The 15852-nt window shown below is 33.3% G+C and overlaps 1 protein-coding gene across 1 annotated transcript in view; it reads left to right on the top strand.

The window, feature by feature from the left end:
* LOC109092019 (voltage-dependent calcium channel subunit alpha-2/delta-2-like) overlaps positions 1-15852 on the top strand; it is a 213912-nt gene that overhangs the window by 96367 nt on the left and 101693 nt on the right. The window contains exon 4 of the mRNA XM_042726581.1: positions 5215-5274. Within this exon, the coding sequence (XP_042582515.1) occupies positions 5215-5274 (60 nt within the window). The remainder of the gene's footprint in view (positions 1-5214; positions 5275-15852) is intronic.

Raw genomic sequence — 15852 nt, 5'->3', positions numbered from 1 at the left:
GGCTAAAATAAGAAATGTTTTCCATTATATTTGCATAATAAAAGTGGATTATGACATTAATTCATTTGTTTGTTAGAAAATATTGTATATTCTATTTTTTTCCTTTACATGTATGATCTTGCTTAAATAATTTCAGGGATGAAAATGTTATTACATGTTTAATGAAGGATTATAATTGTTTTAAGAATATCTTGCATTGATGTTTTGTGTGCAGAATGACAAGAAAGATTTATTAAGACAGTACACAGGATCAGTTCTGACTTCTTTTTGTCTTTATGTTTTACCCAGAGAAGGCCAAGCTAAACACGCTTTACAAATTTGCTCTCTACTGTAAATATTGCAGCAATCAGAAGTGTCATAGCTGTTTAACTGTGCATGTGTGATTTGTGCACAGCTTAGCGGTCATCAATCAGTGATCCAATGGCCTCTCAGAGTTAAATGTCAGCTAATGTAGTCTCGACATTAACAGCGAATGCCCTCAGGTTAACCGTACCGAGCTGATTATATTCAGCCACAGATTTTAGAATACTATGATTGTGTGTGATACAGTCTGTCAAATGCAGCTTTGTGTAACTGAGCCGATGATGTAGTTAGTGTAGACTAGCTGTGGCATTAAACTGTAGTACTTTTACAAGTAAACTGGTTATCATAGTAGTGGCTAATACATAGTGCTGATATATTTATTTGAAAAAAATAATTTATTTAATTCTTTTTCATTTCTTTTTTTGGCTTTTCAACTTTAATCAATTTATTTATTTGTAAACAAAACAGTTTGAAAACAAAACAATAGATAAGATTGATAAGAAGTATTTATTCATTCATTCATTAATTCATTCCTTTCCAGCTTTATTTATTTATTTCCCTTTCCAAATGTAATCAATTTAGTTATTTGTAATATATAACGTTTTTTATTTATTTTGTCCATTCAGCTTTAATCACTTTAGTTATTTGTAGTCTGAAAGCAGACAATAAAGTAAAACAAATTTAAAATAGATTTATTTATTTATTTATCTTTGTTTGTTTATATATTTAACATTTTCAAATGTATTCATTGTAGTTGTTTGTAGTGTGAAAAGCAAACAATAAAATAAATTAACATAAAATAAAATTGAAGTAAAATAAAATAAAATTGGGTAACATTTTTGTTTTTATTTAGAAATCAGGTTCAGTTCCTTTTGTAGATTTCGCCAGGTGGCTATATTTATTTATTATTAAAAATAAATTGCCATTCTGACACAAATCCATTTTGTTCATATCCTAAAGAGCAACTAAATAAATAAATAAATATGCTTCAAACCACATTCCTGTGTGGAGTAAATTTGATTGAAATCTGATTAAAATGTGTTTTATGTGTTCATAAAAGTTGTGTTAGATTTCACGGTCTTTACTCTGTACTACTCCATATTTCAAACTTTGCAGCTTTCACTATAAAGTAAATAGTGTGTAATTTTGTGCCTCTAATGGCAACAATAACAGAGTTGCAGTGATACTGATCATTGCCAAACTCTGCAACTCTGTTAAGTGGTCCTAGTAGTGCAGAAATTACACACTTGAACTTCAACAACAAACAATGCTTTACACTTAATATCCTGGACCAGTTTGTTTTGCATTAAATGGAGGTCTTATAATCTTACTCATTAGCATGACTGTGACTTAAAATGCATGAAACACATTGAATGGCGTATGCCGTATAGATGTGAATAATATCCCTCACACAAGTCTGGTCAATAAGACATACCCCCGGTTTCATAACCGAGGCTTAAGCCTAGTCCCCGACTTAAATTTAATTCTGAGCTGTTTCAACTGAAAGAAACTTGCACTGATTGATCTTGAAATATGCCCTTGTTTTGTCTCAAGATGCACACCAGTAATGCTTTTTCTAAGGCATGTTTATAAAAATTACTTTAAAATCCTAATTGAACCATGGCCTAGTCCTGGCTTAAGCTAAAACTCGTCTGTGAAACCGGGCCATAGTGTTTAATATGGTTTGAATTGGCACCCTGGAGTGGAGTGTCATTTGGCGCTTGCGTTACTCCTAATGGTGTAGCCATTAAACGCAACTGCCACTGAATTAGACTCACCTCTCCAGCACTCGCTCTGTTATTTCTCTGACATTAGGTGCATTACCGCAGCCATTCTATTAGTCGTTTAAACCGCAGTTTGAAAGCATTCAAATGCAGTCAATGAAAGGTATGTAATTGATATTTTCGAAGGCTTTATATGAGGGCTCTTTTGTCGAGAGTCGAGTGATGGAGATCGTGTGGAAGTCTGTCCGCGTTCCCACAGGAAACAAGTGGGAGTTTTTGCACCTTAAACCGACTTATTGATTGATTGATTGCTTGATTGATTGTCTTATTTATTATAGTAATAATGTGGGTTTTTTACACGTCTGAATGGTCAGTTTGGAACTTGTGCACAAACTTATAGTAAATAGAATTTAAATGTATGGAAGTAGAATGTAAATTAATTCAAATTCAAAGAAATTCATAAAACGAGAAAAGTAAAGTTTGAATGTCTGATAGACAGATTGATGGACAGACAGACAGACATTTAATTTCCCAAAATGCATCTGTGTTGAATTTCTTTAAATTATAGTACTGCAAATTCCCATAAGGATCATTCCAGTTCAACTTTCTGTGTAATGTGGCAATTCAACACTGTCATGAATCGACAGGAAACCGATTCTTCAGTTCTGAGTTTCTTAAGCAATTTTTTGTTACCCTGTATGGGAGAGAAATGGAAGAATTTCATGTCCAGCTGTCCTTTCATTATTTTGCTGGCATCTCAACAGTGAACCTCAAGCAAAGGGGCTCTCGTTAGAAGAACAGCTCGTTCAAACTCTGGAGACACGGTCTGAACAGTTCTAGCAATTATTAGTGGAAAAACTTTTGCCAACTTTCCTCCGTCTTTATCTGGGCAAACTCACTGATCTGTGGTGCGGTCTGAAGCTGTCAGGTGTTCGTTTCTCCTTCATGAGCACTGGAAGTGAGAACTGCATAGGTCAGATAAAAACTCCACTCTCACTTCCAGATGGGGAGAGCATCTTTTCCACAGTTTTACTAGGATCAGCTACTTATAAAATTTGCATGGTCCACATTTAACCAATTAGTAGTGCTGATGCAATCAATATGCAACCAATTAAACACATGCTTCCTTTAGACGGCAACATGTTGGACTGGAGTCTGTTCCTGCATCCTGTTTGGAAAAGTGCAATAGCATACAAATTTAAGTAGGAATATCCCACATCTCACTTGAAAATATTAGGCTGAATCCTAATTTGCAAACTCTGCATTCTTAGTAGTATGCAAAATTAGAATTAGTGTGTCATTTGGTGTACTATTTTCAAAATATGCATGGTGTTTGGAATAATATTGACCATACAGGTGTTATTTATTAGCATTGCATAAAAAAAAACATGATTTAAGATGCACTAAGGCTAATTTTGCATACTGCTAAGAATGCATATGCAAATTATTATGCAGGCTTAGGGCTGCACGATTAATCGCATGCATTTGTCATGCGTGTCTCATCAGTAAAGCTGGTTCCGTGATTAGCGGTAAATATCCGTCACCTGTTTTCAAATGCACCGGGAGTTCTATACAGAGCTTCACTGACAAGCTACGCAATATCGTGTTCATAATCGAATGCGATTAATCTCAATAACAGAATATTGCGTAGCTTGTCAGTGAACTATGGCTCTGTGTATTAACTGCCGCTCCCGTTTGAAAACCAGGTGACAGACATTTACCGCAATCACGGAAACGCGACCTTTACTGATGAGACACGCATGACAAATGCATGCGATTAATCGTGCAGCCCTATGCAGGCTAATATTGTTTTTACTGTAATACAATTGGTACTTTAGTATATTGTATATTAAGTGTACTTTATTGCCTAATATTACTCAAAATCCATGATGTGCTATATTAGGGATGGTTATTTTGTTTTAAGTGTTTCACAATAAATAAATAAAAAAAAATTCATGATTTGAAAAAATAATGCATGCAAACACAGTTTGCAACAAAAAGCTTTTTTTTCCATATGAAAACACACTTTGATGAATTTGTCATACTACATACTCAAAAGTACATACTTGCCATTATCAGTGAAGCACATACTTAGTGTGTAGTAGAAGAATGCAAATTGTGCCGCAGCCTGTGAGTCAGTGTAGTGGAAAGTGAATCTGTTCGTGAATGTAGATTTCTGTGAAACATCTGTCACCCTGACTTTCTGGGAAAAGTTTGCTGACAAATTGAGCAGGTTGAAGTGAAATATCACCATTAGCACAGAGGAGTGGGTTGTTTCTGTAGAGCCGGAGCTTTTCAGTGATGATGACGCATGTAATGAATCTATATCATGCTGAGCATCCCACGTGTTCTGAGAACTGTGTCAAGAGACGATTTGTCCTACGTTAAAACAATACATCAAACACTTTATGTAAGATTTGTACAATTCCAGTGCTGCATTTTTTGTGCTAATTTGTAAAGATTTTTTTTCCTTGTTAGAACTTGAAATGAAGTAAATAAACTGTTTAGGCAGCATTTCCAGAAAATAATAGTATAATGCATGTTGTTTTAAATAAATTGCAATAACTGTATTGCATTTTATTTTAAATAAAATAATGTACTCTTGTGTTTCTCCTTTTACTACCAATGAAACTTGTTGAAATATACTTTGGAAAAGGGATTCCTGCAGTTTGACATGCTGTTCTCCAACTAAATTGATATTTGTACTTTTAAAAATTCATTTCTCACACCTCATAGCCTATTTTTTAATGAACTAGTGAAGACAAAAAAAGTGTTTGAAAATGTGGATTGCTCCATCATTTTGCGTAACTTTGACCCAGAAACACTGAGTTTTAAGCTCTGAAATAAAAAGCAAAGTCTCATCATTTAAATCATGATGCGTCTGCAATGGTTTGAATTAGAAACATAAAAATAATTATTCAGATTTTACTTAAAATCACAAATCTGGTGTGTTTCTGAGTTGAAGTGACCTAAAATGATGGGCCAAGTCTCAAATCTTGAAACTTGAAATGGTGGTAACTCACAGGACCTAAAATATACATTCTGCCTTACATTCATACACATTTTTATCCAAAATCTTGATGTTGATTTTAAAACAGTTGTCATTTTAGATTTCAGACTTCAGTTCATTTGTGTACTGTCACCCAAGATCCTTCACCTTTGACATTTGTATCTTTCTTTCTTTCAGAGATTGGCTAGAGAAGCTGAAGACATCCAACGAGAGCATTCATGGCAAGATGCAATCAAAGTGAGAATTTCTTTCAGTAATTCATTAATAATTAGCCTACTGCCACAGACTTCAGCCATTTCTATGAATATCTTTTATTTAGTATTATTGATATACTAATAAGTTTTTTGATAATATTTTGAATTTGATTTAATTTATACATTTTTTGTTTTCATTTTAATTTTATGTTTTAGTAAAACAAAATTAAAAATTGAAAAATTAAGTTTTAGTAATTTCGTTGTGTGTTTTTGTCATTTTTTAAAGATTTTTTTTGTCTGTATAGTCCCTATATAGTTTTTAATTTAAGTTTTTACTTTTAGTTTATAATTTTAGTACTTGAAGTTAAACTAAACAAAATCTAAAATAATATCTAAAATAATTTATAAATTTTATTTAAATATCATTATTATATTAAATAAAAAATATTTTAAAAAAAAAATATATTTAAGGTTTTATTTTTAATGATTAAAAAAAAAACTTCCATGTAAATCTTTCCAAAGCAGGCATGAAAAGTTTGTCGGAAGATAGATAGATAGATCTGCAAATTAAATGTCTGCAAATCCCACATCAGCCTTGTTTGTTTGTTTTTGTTTTGTTTTGTTTTTTCTATAGCTAACTGACAAGCTCATGTTAAGCGTATCAGTCAGGCTGTATTTTTACATAGGCGCACAGTTGCTTTGAAATGGTCCCTGGTCTGGGACGCCCCATTGACTACTCACTGAGCCTATTTTTCAGTGCAATTGACTGGCTAAGTTAGTCACATTGTCAAATGCAAGAGTAACTCTTACATTGAGAGCTCCTTGAGCAGAACCCCTGGGTGCCCTTGGAGGGTCGGAGCTCAGACGCCACAGCAGCACTATGAGGAAAAGTCTGAACCTGTGAGCTTATATGCAGTGACAACTGAAGGATTGTGCAGATCACTGACTAGTTTGATAATCTGAATGTTAGTAGACATTTTGCACTTGTAACCCCTACAAAAAGTTACTGTGGTGGTACCATGCTAAAGTTATATATGATAAAAGTGATATAGTGCATGGTAAAGTGATTGTATTGGAAAATATTGTATTGATGAAAAATTGTTTTTTAACATGGCACTATCGATATAGAATATATCTTCTAAATATATATATTCTAGATATTAATATATAGAATAACAGTATATACAGTACCCTATTTATGTATATGTGTCTGTGTGTGTGTGTGTGTAATCTCAAATTATCCTAAATATTTAGTATATTAACACACAGGATAAGGACTGAATGTGGTGTAAAACTAACTTTCAGCAGATTCTGTTTTTTGTTTTTTTAGAGCCGGACTGTTCATGGCTGCAAAAACAGACACCATAGCAATGCATTCCTTACGTAGACACACACAGACATAAACACACATACATGACACACACACACTGCTGTGTGATGTCGGCTGTCTCCAGGGAGACCGTGCCTTGCTGTCATGCTACACTTCCCACAAATGGATTCTTAACCCCGTTGCTCCCGTGGGATATTTGAGAAAAGGCTCTAAAACTAATAATTATGAGACCTCCTCTCTGAGAGCCCATCACTATTCATGGCTGCTTAGCCACTAAAGTCAGCAGTGAAGGAGGGAGGCGATGGAGGACGCAGGCCGCTGTCTGTCACCCCGCATGAGACCGCATCAGCTCAAATGACTTCTGATAGACTACAGATTATATTATATACACACACACATACATACATAGACATAGGTTATGTTTTTTTTTTTTTCTCTCTGTATCACCAAACAGCGACCGTTTTGGAAGATTTTGTATAAAAAAAATCTGTATTCTGAATGCATGTTTAATCATATTGTGAATGATTCATTCATATGTTGTTGTTTTTTTACCTTCTAATCATAAAGTTGGTATAAAATGTAAATTGACCCTATATGATTGACCACCATAAATGTGGATCACAGCTGAGATCATTTGACTGTTTAATGAGAATTATTTCTGCTCATATTTAAGTCTTAGAGTTCAGTATCTTAAATACTGAGGTCCGTAATTGTCAATAATATGAGAACTGTACAGTGGGTTAGCACACTTGCACTTCTGCAAAGCATGTTTCTAGTCTTAAAGGAATAGTTCAGCTAAAAAAGAAAATTTGTTGAAAATGCACTCATCCTCAGGATATCCCAGATGGTGATGAGTGTGTTTCTTTTAACAGATTTGGCGAATTTTAACATTACATCTCTTGCTCACCAGTGGATCCTCTGCGGTGAATGGGTGCCGTCAGAATGAGAGTCCAAACAGCTGATAAATACAACACAATAATCCACAAGTAATCCACACCACTCCAGTCCATCAGTTAACATCTTGTGAAGCGAAAAAAGCTGCATGTTTGTATTAAGCAAATTCATGATTAAGATGTTTTAATTTCAAACCGTCTCTTCTGAACGAAAACAATATAGTTTGGAATTCATAATAATTTGTCCTCCAGTGAAAAAGTCCATCTCCTGTTGTCCTCTCTCATCAAGATCCACTGATATATTTGTAAATGGTGCTTGATCTTTGCATATTTCTCTCCTGATACAACTTTTCACTGGAGAAAGCAATATTATGAATAGAGGACTTATTTGAATTATTTAAAATGTCTTAATGATGGATTAATTTCTTACAAACACGCAGCTTTTCACTTCACAAGATGTTTACTGATGGACTGGAGTGGTGTGGATTATTTGTGGATTATTGTGATGTTTTTATCAGCTGTTTGGACTCTCATTCTGACGGTACCCATTCACTGGATCCACTGATGAGCAAGTGACGTAATTTCTCCAAATCTGTTCCCGTGAAGAGACAAACTCATCTACATCTTAGTTGGCCTGAGGGTGAGAAATTTTCTGCAAATTTTAAATTTTGGATGAACTGTTCCTTTAAGTGAAAGTTTAAATTTAGCCTGATTGCTCATTGCTTGGAGAAAGAATTGAGACGTTAATGAGATCTCGTTTGTGCATTGCAAAGTACTGTTAGTCTATTGAAACCAGTCAAAGCACAAACACATGTAGAGTTTTGCATGTTTTCTAATGTAAAATGTCAGAACTGTGGCACGTTTCACATCTTTCCTTTCTTTTTCAGTCTGTCGTTCCTTTGTTTCATCACGTCTTTCATCTGTCTATTTTTGCAGTATTAATTTAGCCGTCTTTCATATATGGCTTCTCTCTCTCAGTTTTCATAACTCTCTCCTCTCTGCTCACCTTCCTCTTTCACTATCTCGCTTTTTCCTCTCGCACCTCCCTCTTATCTGTCCTCGTTTCTAATCAGGCGTGAAAACAGTTTGAAAATATCATATTGTTGCAAATACTCCAATTGAATCCTAATGGCATGCGGACATTAATAATGTATTGCGGGGCTGATTTCATTTGCCTTTATAATTAGGCAAGGTAATGAAGCACTGTAGGGGCCAAACCAATTCACCGTCTTCACGGGAGAGACAGGAACGAGAGGAGGGGCGTTGAGGATGCTGGGATACAGCGAGGGGTCTCTCCATTTGTGGGTTTTAGATTGGTAACAGTTTTGCCCTCTCTTTTGGAGCAACGCTGTAATTAGATTAGTCTCACATGCTCTTTAGCACATTAGGAGCGCCAAAACGCAGGCGTCTCAGAGCGATGGCTGGAGGAAATATGAGAGATGGAGAGAAAAAGAGGCTGTTTGTGTCACACGGATCGGATGCAAAGGGGTAATGTGCTTAGAAACTAGTTTGAAGTAGTTAGCATGCATCCACTAGTCAGAGGCAGGTGTCTAGTGGAGGGATTAGTATTATTAGTATATTAGTGGAGGGATGATTTCAGGGAAAGTTCAGATAAATTATTCACTAATTAATTGCTTTTTCGATCCAGGGTTATTATAGTAAACTACTATAATATATACTATAATAATAGTAAACTAAAACCATAAAAAAAAAACTTTGTAACAAATTTTAACAAAAATTTATAAAACATATATAATAAAAAAAAAAAATATATATATATATATATATATATGTGTGTGTGTGTGTGTGTGTGTATATATAAAAACTGAAATAAAAATGAATAAAAGCTATATAGACAAAATAAACTACTAAAAATGGCAACGCGCAACAAATTACTAAAACTTTAACTAAAGATAAAATGAATACAGAAAATATACAAATAAAAGCTGGTTTCAAATATTAATAATAACTACAATAGTATCTTAATGACCTCAAATAATCCTGGTTAATTCTTCTTTTTAAAAATAATATTTAGTTAATTTTTTTTAAACTGTTTTATACATTAGTTCTAGTTTTTAACGTCACTGATTTGTATTAATGTAAATGTATCTGTTTAGTTCAAATCTGTGTTATTTTAGTATTATTTTCAGTTTTCATTTTAATATTAGAGGAAGTTTTAGTAAATGTGCTATGTACTTTAGTAATTCTTTATGTTAGTTTTTTTTTTCCATTGTGCTTTAATTTATTTTATTTTCAGTTTTAGTGTTAGTAATTTTAGTATATCAAATTAAAATTAATTTATTTCAGTTGGTTACCAAGCTAACATTTCTGTTTAATTTTTATTAAGTTTTAATAATATTTTAAATTCAGTGTTAACATTTTTATCTAACATTTATACTTTGTTTTTAGCTTTATTTTAGTTAACAATAACAACACTGATTTAAACAAAGTACTATGGGATTCTCTCTAGTGACACCTGGAGGTAAAAAATAAAATTGCTATTTAAAAGTGTAGTTTATTAGTTAGAAAAGTGAGTTTGTCTGATCATGTGATCTCACAATCATGTGACAGTTTAAAAAGATTTAGCTTTTATTAGTAGCTTGTAATGTTCAAGAGTTTTGCCTGTAGTTTAACTACTTTCAAAAATGGGTAGTTTTAAAGCGTATGCATATGCTTGTTTTCTGGTAAACTCGTCTTTGTCTGATGCTGTTTTCACATGGAGGTCACTGCTTGCATTGAAGCCCTGACACAAATGAAATGTCCTTCAGAAGCAGCCGTGTTGGTTTGTTTAAGTGTATTCCCATAAACGCGTCCTCGTATGTGCTTCTCTATGCTTGGCCAACTGTGGGAAGGAGAACACCTGGCCGTCCGCGTGTGCCTGTGAAGCTCTTGTTCGGTACCTGCCTCAGTCCATCTGTGCTTTGTGCTAACTGAGGTGACATCATCGGCCCAGATTCCCAGAATACCGTGGCTGCTGTTGCCGTAGCGACCGGCGAGGCAGCTCGTACTTCATTGCGCGAGTCACCATTACTTTGCCCCGCTCGCTTCCCCTGATGGCCAGACATCGCAGCTGCCATACACACTTAATTACCATGACAGGCGTGATAGATAACCGCACACCTCATCTGTTCAGAAAGTCACTCTGTTAACATACTCGCACATCACTGTCCTCACTTCACATAAACACGTCAGTTAATGACGTGCACTATGCTGCATTAATGTGCTGAATAAAATATTCAACTCCAGTATTTTTAAAGATGCCAATCATATTAGTATGTTTATTTTTAACCTGAAAATTTATTAAGTACTATTGCAGGTATTTCTTTATTTTATTTTCCTGGATAAAATAATAAACTTAGTATTTTTAAAGATGGAAATTATTGTTTGTTTATTTTTAACATGATGATTTGTTAAGGAATATTGCAGGTATTTCTTTTTTCTCTCTCTCTCTGATGTAATTGTCTTTTTTTTGGATTCAATATTAAAAACAGTACTTTTAAGTGACTTCATTCTGGACGGAAATCAATACCACATTAGCATATATATAAATATATATATATATATATATATAATATATATATATATAGTATATATATATATAATATATATAGGTCCATTTTGTACATAATTAAGTTTAATTAAAATACATATTTTAATTTACTTAAATTGTATATACTTATAATTTATAATGAATCTATTGAATAAAATGTAAAAATTTTATATATATATATATTATATAATATATATATATATATATATATATATATATATATATATCTTTTTAGTTATTTTTTGTAAAATATTGTAAAAAATACAATATAGTATATATATCTATATATATATATATATATATATATAAAAAATTGTTTATTTAATATATTTTCCTTTTTCATTTAAATACATATTATTTATATATGTATGCATGTTAATTTTTTATTAAGTTATAATAAATATTGTAAATACAGTTTTTTTAAAAATATGCTTTATACTTTATTTAATGTTTTATTTAATATTTAATTATTTAAATTTTTCCACTTTTATTTTATAATAAATATATTTTATGACATTAAAAATATGGATTTTTTTTATTTTTATTAAATTTAAATTTTAAATAATGTAATTAATAATGTAATATATAAAAAGTGTCAGAGCTTAATCCAGGCATATTTCTGATAGTCAAAACATTCACAAGACACTGCATAACAGGCATGACCTGACTGTCCTTGTCAGTATAATGGCGTGTGAATAATCAAGATAGTTGCTGCAGCACTGCTGTTAGCATTGTATGATTCCATATCATACGATATATAGTGTTTGACGTGTTATATTTGTTTGTCCAGCCACCCGTCTCTATACACAATACAGAATGAGCTGTTTGAATGCAGCGCTTGTCATGTTTGACCACAGTATCGAGCTCTCGCGGCTCGGCTTGTAATAACAACAGCGCTAGTCGTGGCACGCCGGCCTTTTAAATCCATCTGAATGCAATAGTGTGTGAAATAGTCGTTAAATTCTTTTATTGCATCTTATTTCTCAAGGTCGTTTTGGCCAGCTTCTCTGTCACAATTGGTTTGAGAGCCATTTCTTGGCTGATTAATGCGATTGTCTCGTTTAAACTGGTGCAGGCAGCACAACGACTACCAAAAGAATACATCTCCTCCGGCTCGCTGTTTCACTGGATATCGTAACACCATATTTAATACGGTTGACGAGACACTGACTAGATATGTGTCATATCTAGATCTGAACGTGATGAGAGCATGCAGTTGTCTTGTATATCTGTCAGGCATCATGGATTTCAACAATGTAAATGCAGTTGATTCAGTAGTACAGTAGGTAGTGTTTCAGGATGTCAGTATTTTTCTGTTTGCCCTTTCTATCCAGATTTTTACTCAGTTTGCATGTGCGCGTGCACACATATACATACACTCAGTATAATATTACAAAAATATATAATATTTAAAAAAAATATTTGATTTAATAATATTTTATATAATAATATACTATATATTATAAAATAATAATATATTTAGGTACATATACAAATTTTTCTTGTTTGTAAAATGTTTTATACATTATTTTATATTGTAATTTTATACTGAATTTATAATAAATATATTTTATGACATTAAAAAGGAGAATATATATATATAGAATATATATATATATATATATATATATATTCCATTTTTGAAATTTGTTATGAATATAGTTAATAAAATTTTTAAATGTAAATTATTTAATTACTAATTAATAATATAATGTATAAAAAGTGTCAGAGCTTAATCCAAGCATATTTTTGAAAGTCAAAACATTCAAAACGTTTTCTATTAAAATAAATATTAAAAATCCTATTTTTTTGTTTTATTAAATGTATTTAATATTTTTTATAACAGTTTTATATTTTAACATTATTTTATACATTTAATTTTTAGACTTTATATATTGTATGTAATAAATATAAATATAATAAAATAGTTTTATGTATTTATTTATTGAAAAATGTTATATATATATATATATAAAGTGTACAGTATGTGTGTCTGTCTATCTATCCATCCATCTATCTATCTAAAGTACCAGTGCATACATTTATTCAGTGAATTCTTCATCAAACTAATTCAAACCTGTAACTACTGAACGATTCATTTTAAAAGATTTGTGTCATTTGTTTGTGAATTTGACCAGTACCATTTGATGCACATTTGCGTTGACATAAAGTGAAAGTGCATAAAAATAAAAGCCGGATCTGCTGCAATCACACACTGTAGCTGCTTTTTAATAAAGCTCTGCAACATGTTATTATGATAATAGCTACATTTGTTTTTGCTGCGCTTAGCACTAAAGTAATAACTATTTTCAATGTGGCACAACCCATTAATGTGGCTACAATCGTCCCATCACTACAATTACAGCTCTATTCATTATCACTGAATGCGTTTGGATGGTTTCTTCCACATCTATCTCTACCAGCATAATCAGCATAACTCGCAGCACTCATACCTAACATAAAGAACTTAAAGAAATCCCAGGAATCCCTAGACCAGATTTATTTGAAGTGTTTTAAACGTAATGTACGTAAGACAGCAGTGAGAGGAGCGAGAGAGAGAGAGGAGGAAAAGATGTGCACTTTCCATCCAATGTGTCAGCAGTATGTTTGAAATGCATTAGCGCTAATAGCTGTGCCATTAGAGGAGAGGAGAGGCGCTCTGTGCTGAGAGAGACACTGCCGTCTTCCAGGCCATTTGCCATAATCATCATTCTGTAATCAATCAAGCCTTTCATCAGAAAACAAGATGCTTGCATTATTTTCAAGCAGATCTTCTTTTGACATTGCATGCATGAAATTCTCCCCGCATGTGTTTAAATGTATTCAGACTTTAGCTTTATGTTTCTGCATATGAAGTCGCTCAGATTTAGTCTGTTAAATCAGGAATTTGATTACAGTATGTACTGTATGTGTGACGCAGAATTACATTTTAAAAATTTGTTGGAACTTGCAGTGAAATCATAATTAGCTTAGCAGCAGGAGGTATAACTAGTTTTTTTTACAAGATGTAATATAAGTCTCAGGGTTTCCCAGAAGGGTTTAAAAAAAAATAAATAGGCATTTTGAAAATGCCTCTTTTGAGTAGAAGCAGAAACACGCTGTTTTCGTGCATGTCTCTTTAAATGCAAATGAGCTGCTGATCCCAGCCCCCTTTTCCAGAATAGGGCTGTGCCTTCACAGATAGTCTCAGATAATCTGCACATCTGTTTGGTTTTTATTATCATGTCTATCGCGCTGAAATCATGAGTTTTAAAGTCATGTTAGTTTAAACTTCTGGTATACGTTTTTCTGAGCGCACAGAAAGCAGCTGTCATACAGGATGAGTTCTCTTTCATCTCTTATTGCAATTAAACTGTCAAATACACACAAGTTTATGTTAAAAACACATAAAAACAGTCAGTTATGTCTATGAAGGTTAAACAGCTGTGAATGAAATCGCATGTTTATGTTAGATCTGTGTATCAAGTGATATAATATACACTATACTGCTGTCTACGATAATAATATGACCCAAACAATGAAATAAAAGCAGAAAATCAGTCACTCTGGACTGAATAACGTCTATAGCTTTAATAAGAAGACATTTCTTATTTGAATGGCACTCAGGGCGGGGTCTATGCTAATACAGCAGTGTCCATTAACTGTTGTGGGCGGGACTTGTAAAACGTTCCATTTACACTTGGCCACATAAATGTGCCGTCACAAAACGGATATAAATCCGATCTTTAATTCCAGCGCTATATTCAAAAGATATATGATCAAAAGATAAGCGCTGCATTTTATTAAATATCAGCTCATTTCAAGATCAAAGACTGCAACAGGAGAGCGCGCGGCATCAGCACTGGAAAGATAAGTTTGTCTTACTACTTTTAATGAAGATGATTGTGTGTTGACCGTTTCATTCGCGGCAGTTTGCGCATCGGCTTGCGGAAGAGATACTCAGCTACTCGTCCGCTGCAGTCATATCTGACTATAATGTCCTATATCCTATAACACGCTCTCAAATGTTTATTATTTTAACATTTTGGGAGGAAAATTTGCATATGTGGTTTCAACAAACAGATGCATTTACACTTGCCCAGTTTCATCTGAAGTGGTTTGAGTGACCGGATTTATATCAGTCTCGAATGTGTTTCGGAGGACATTTACACCTTCTCTTCACAATAACATAGCTATCCAACCAGACATAAAACAAAACGCAAAAAGACAACATGTAAAAACAGCCCCATACAGTTGCTATGGTGTTCTGTTTCGCATTGAACCACTATTTCCCACAATGCAATGCGACCTTCTGTTTCCATAAGCAGTATTGCATTGTTTTATACAAATTTGTGATTTATTATTTGATCAGGCTGCCTGTTTTACATTGGGTTTTTTGACGATTTAGACTCCACTTTCTAAAACAAGCACTGTAATAAGGTAACTGTACTACTATTTGACTTTTTTGTCACATTAAAAAAAAGAGAGTAGTAGTACTGCACAGTATGCTAGTATTCCATTTCAGTCAGAATCATGTACACAACTCGATGTATTCGACAGTCATACATGATCATTAACATTGGACGCCCGAGGGAAACACTTCTCACTCTTCTGTCATGTTCATTTTGCGACGCTCTCTCGTCTGGAGGGTCAGTAACACAGGCTGTGGCTCCATTATCTCTCCTGTGGAAATGCCTCATGCCCCCAGAAGCTCAACCTGCAGCTATAAAGACTCACAAAGAGTTCACAGGCTCCTACGGCTCTCGACATCTGCGCTTCACACCCAGCAGCAGATGGATTTCTTAGAAATATGGCTCTGTGAAAAAGTGCCTTAAACATTTAAAGAATTCTGTCATCACTTACTTATCA

This window comes from Cyprinus carpio, chromosome B6 (assembly GCF_018340385.1).
Source record: "Cyprinus carpio isolate SPL01 chromosome B6, ASM1834038v1, whole genome shotgun sequence".
NCBI classification, from domain to species: domain Eukaryota; kingdom Metazoa; phylum Chordata; class Actinopteri; order Cypriniformes; family Cyprinidae; genus Cyprinus; species Cyprinus carpio.
This window is presented reverse-complemented; position numbering and strand designations above follow the sequence as displayed.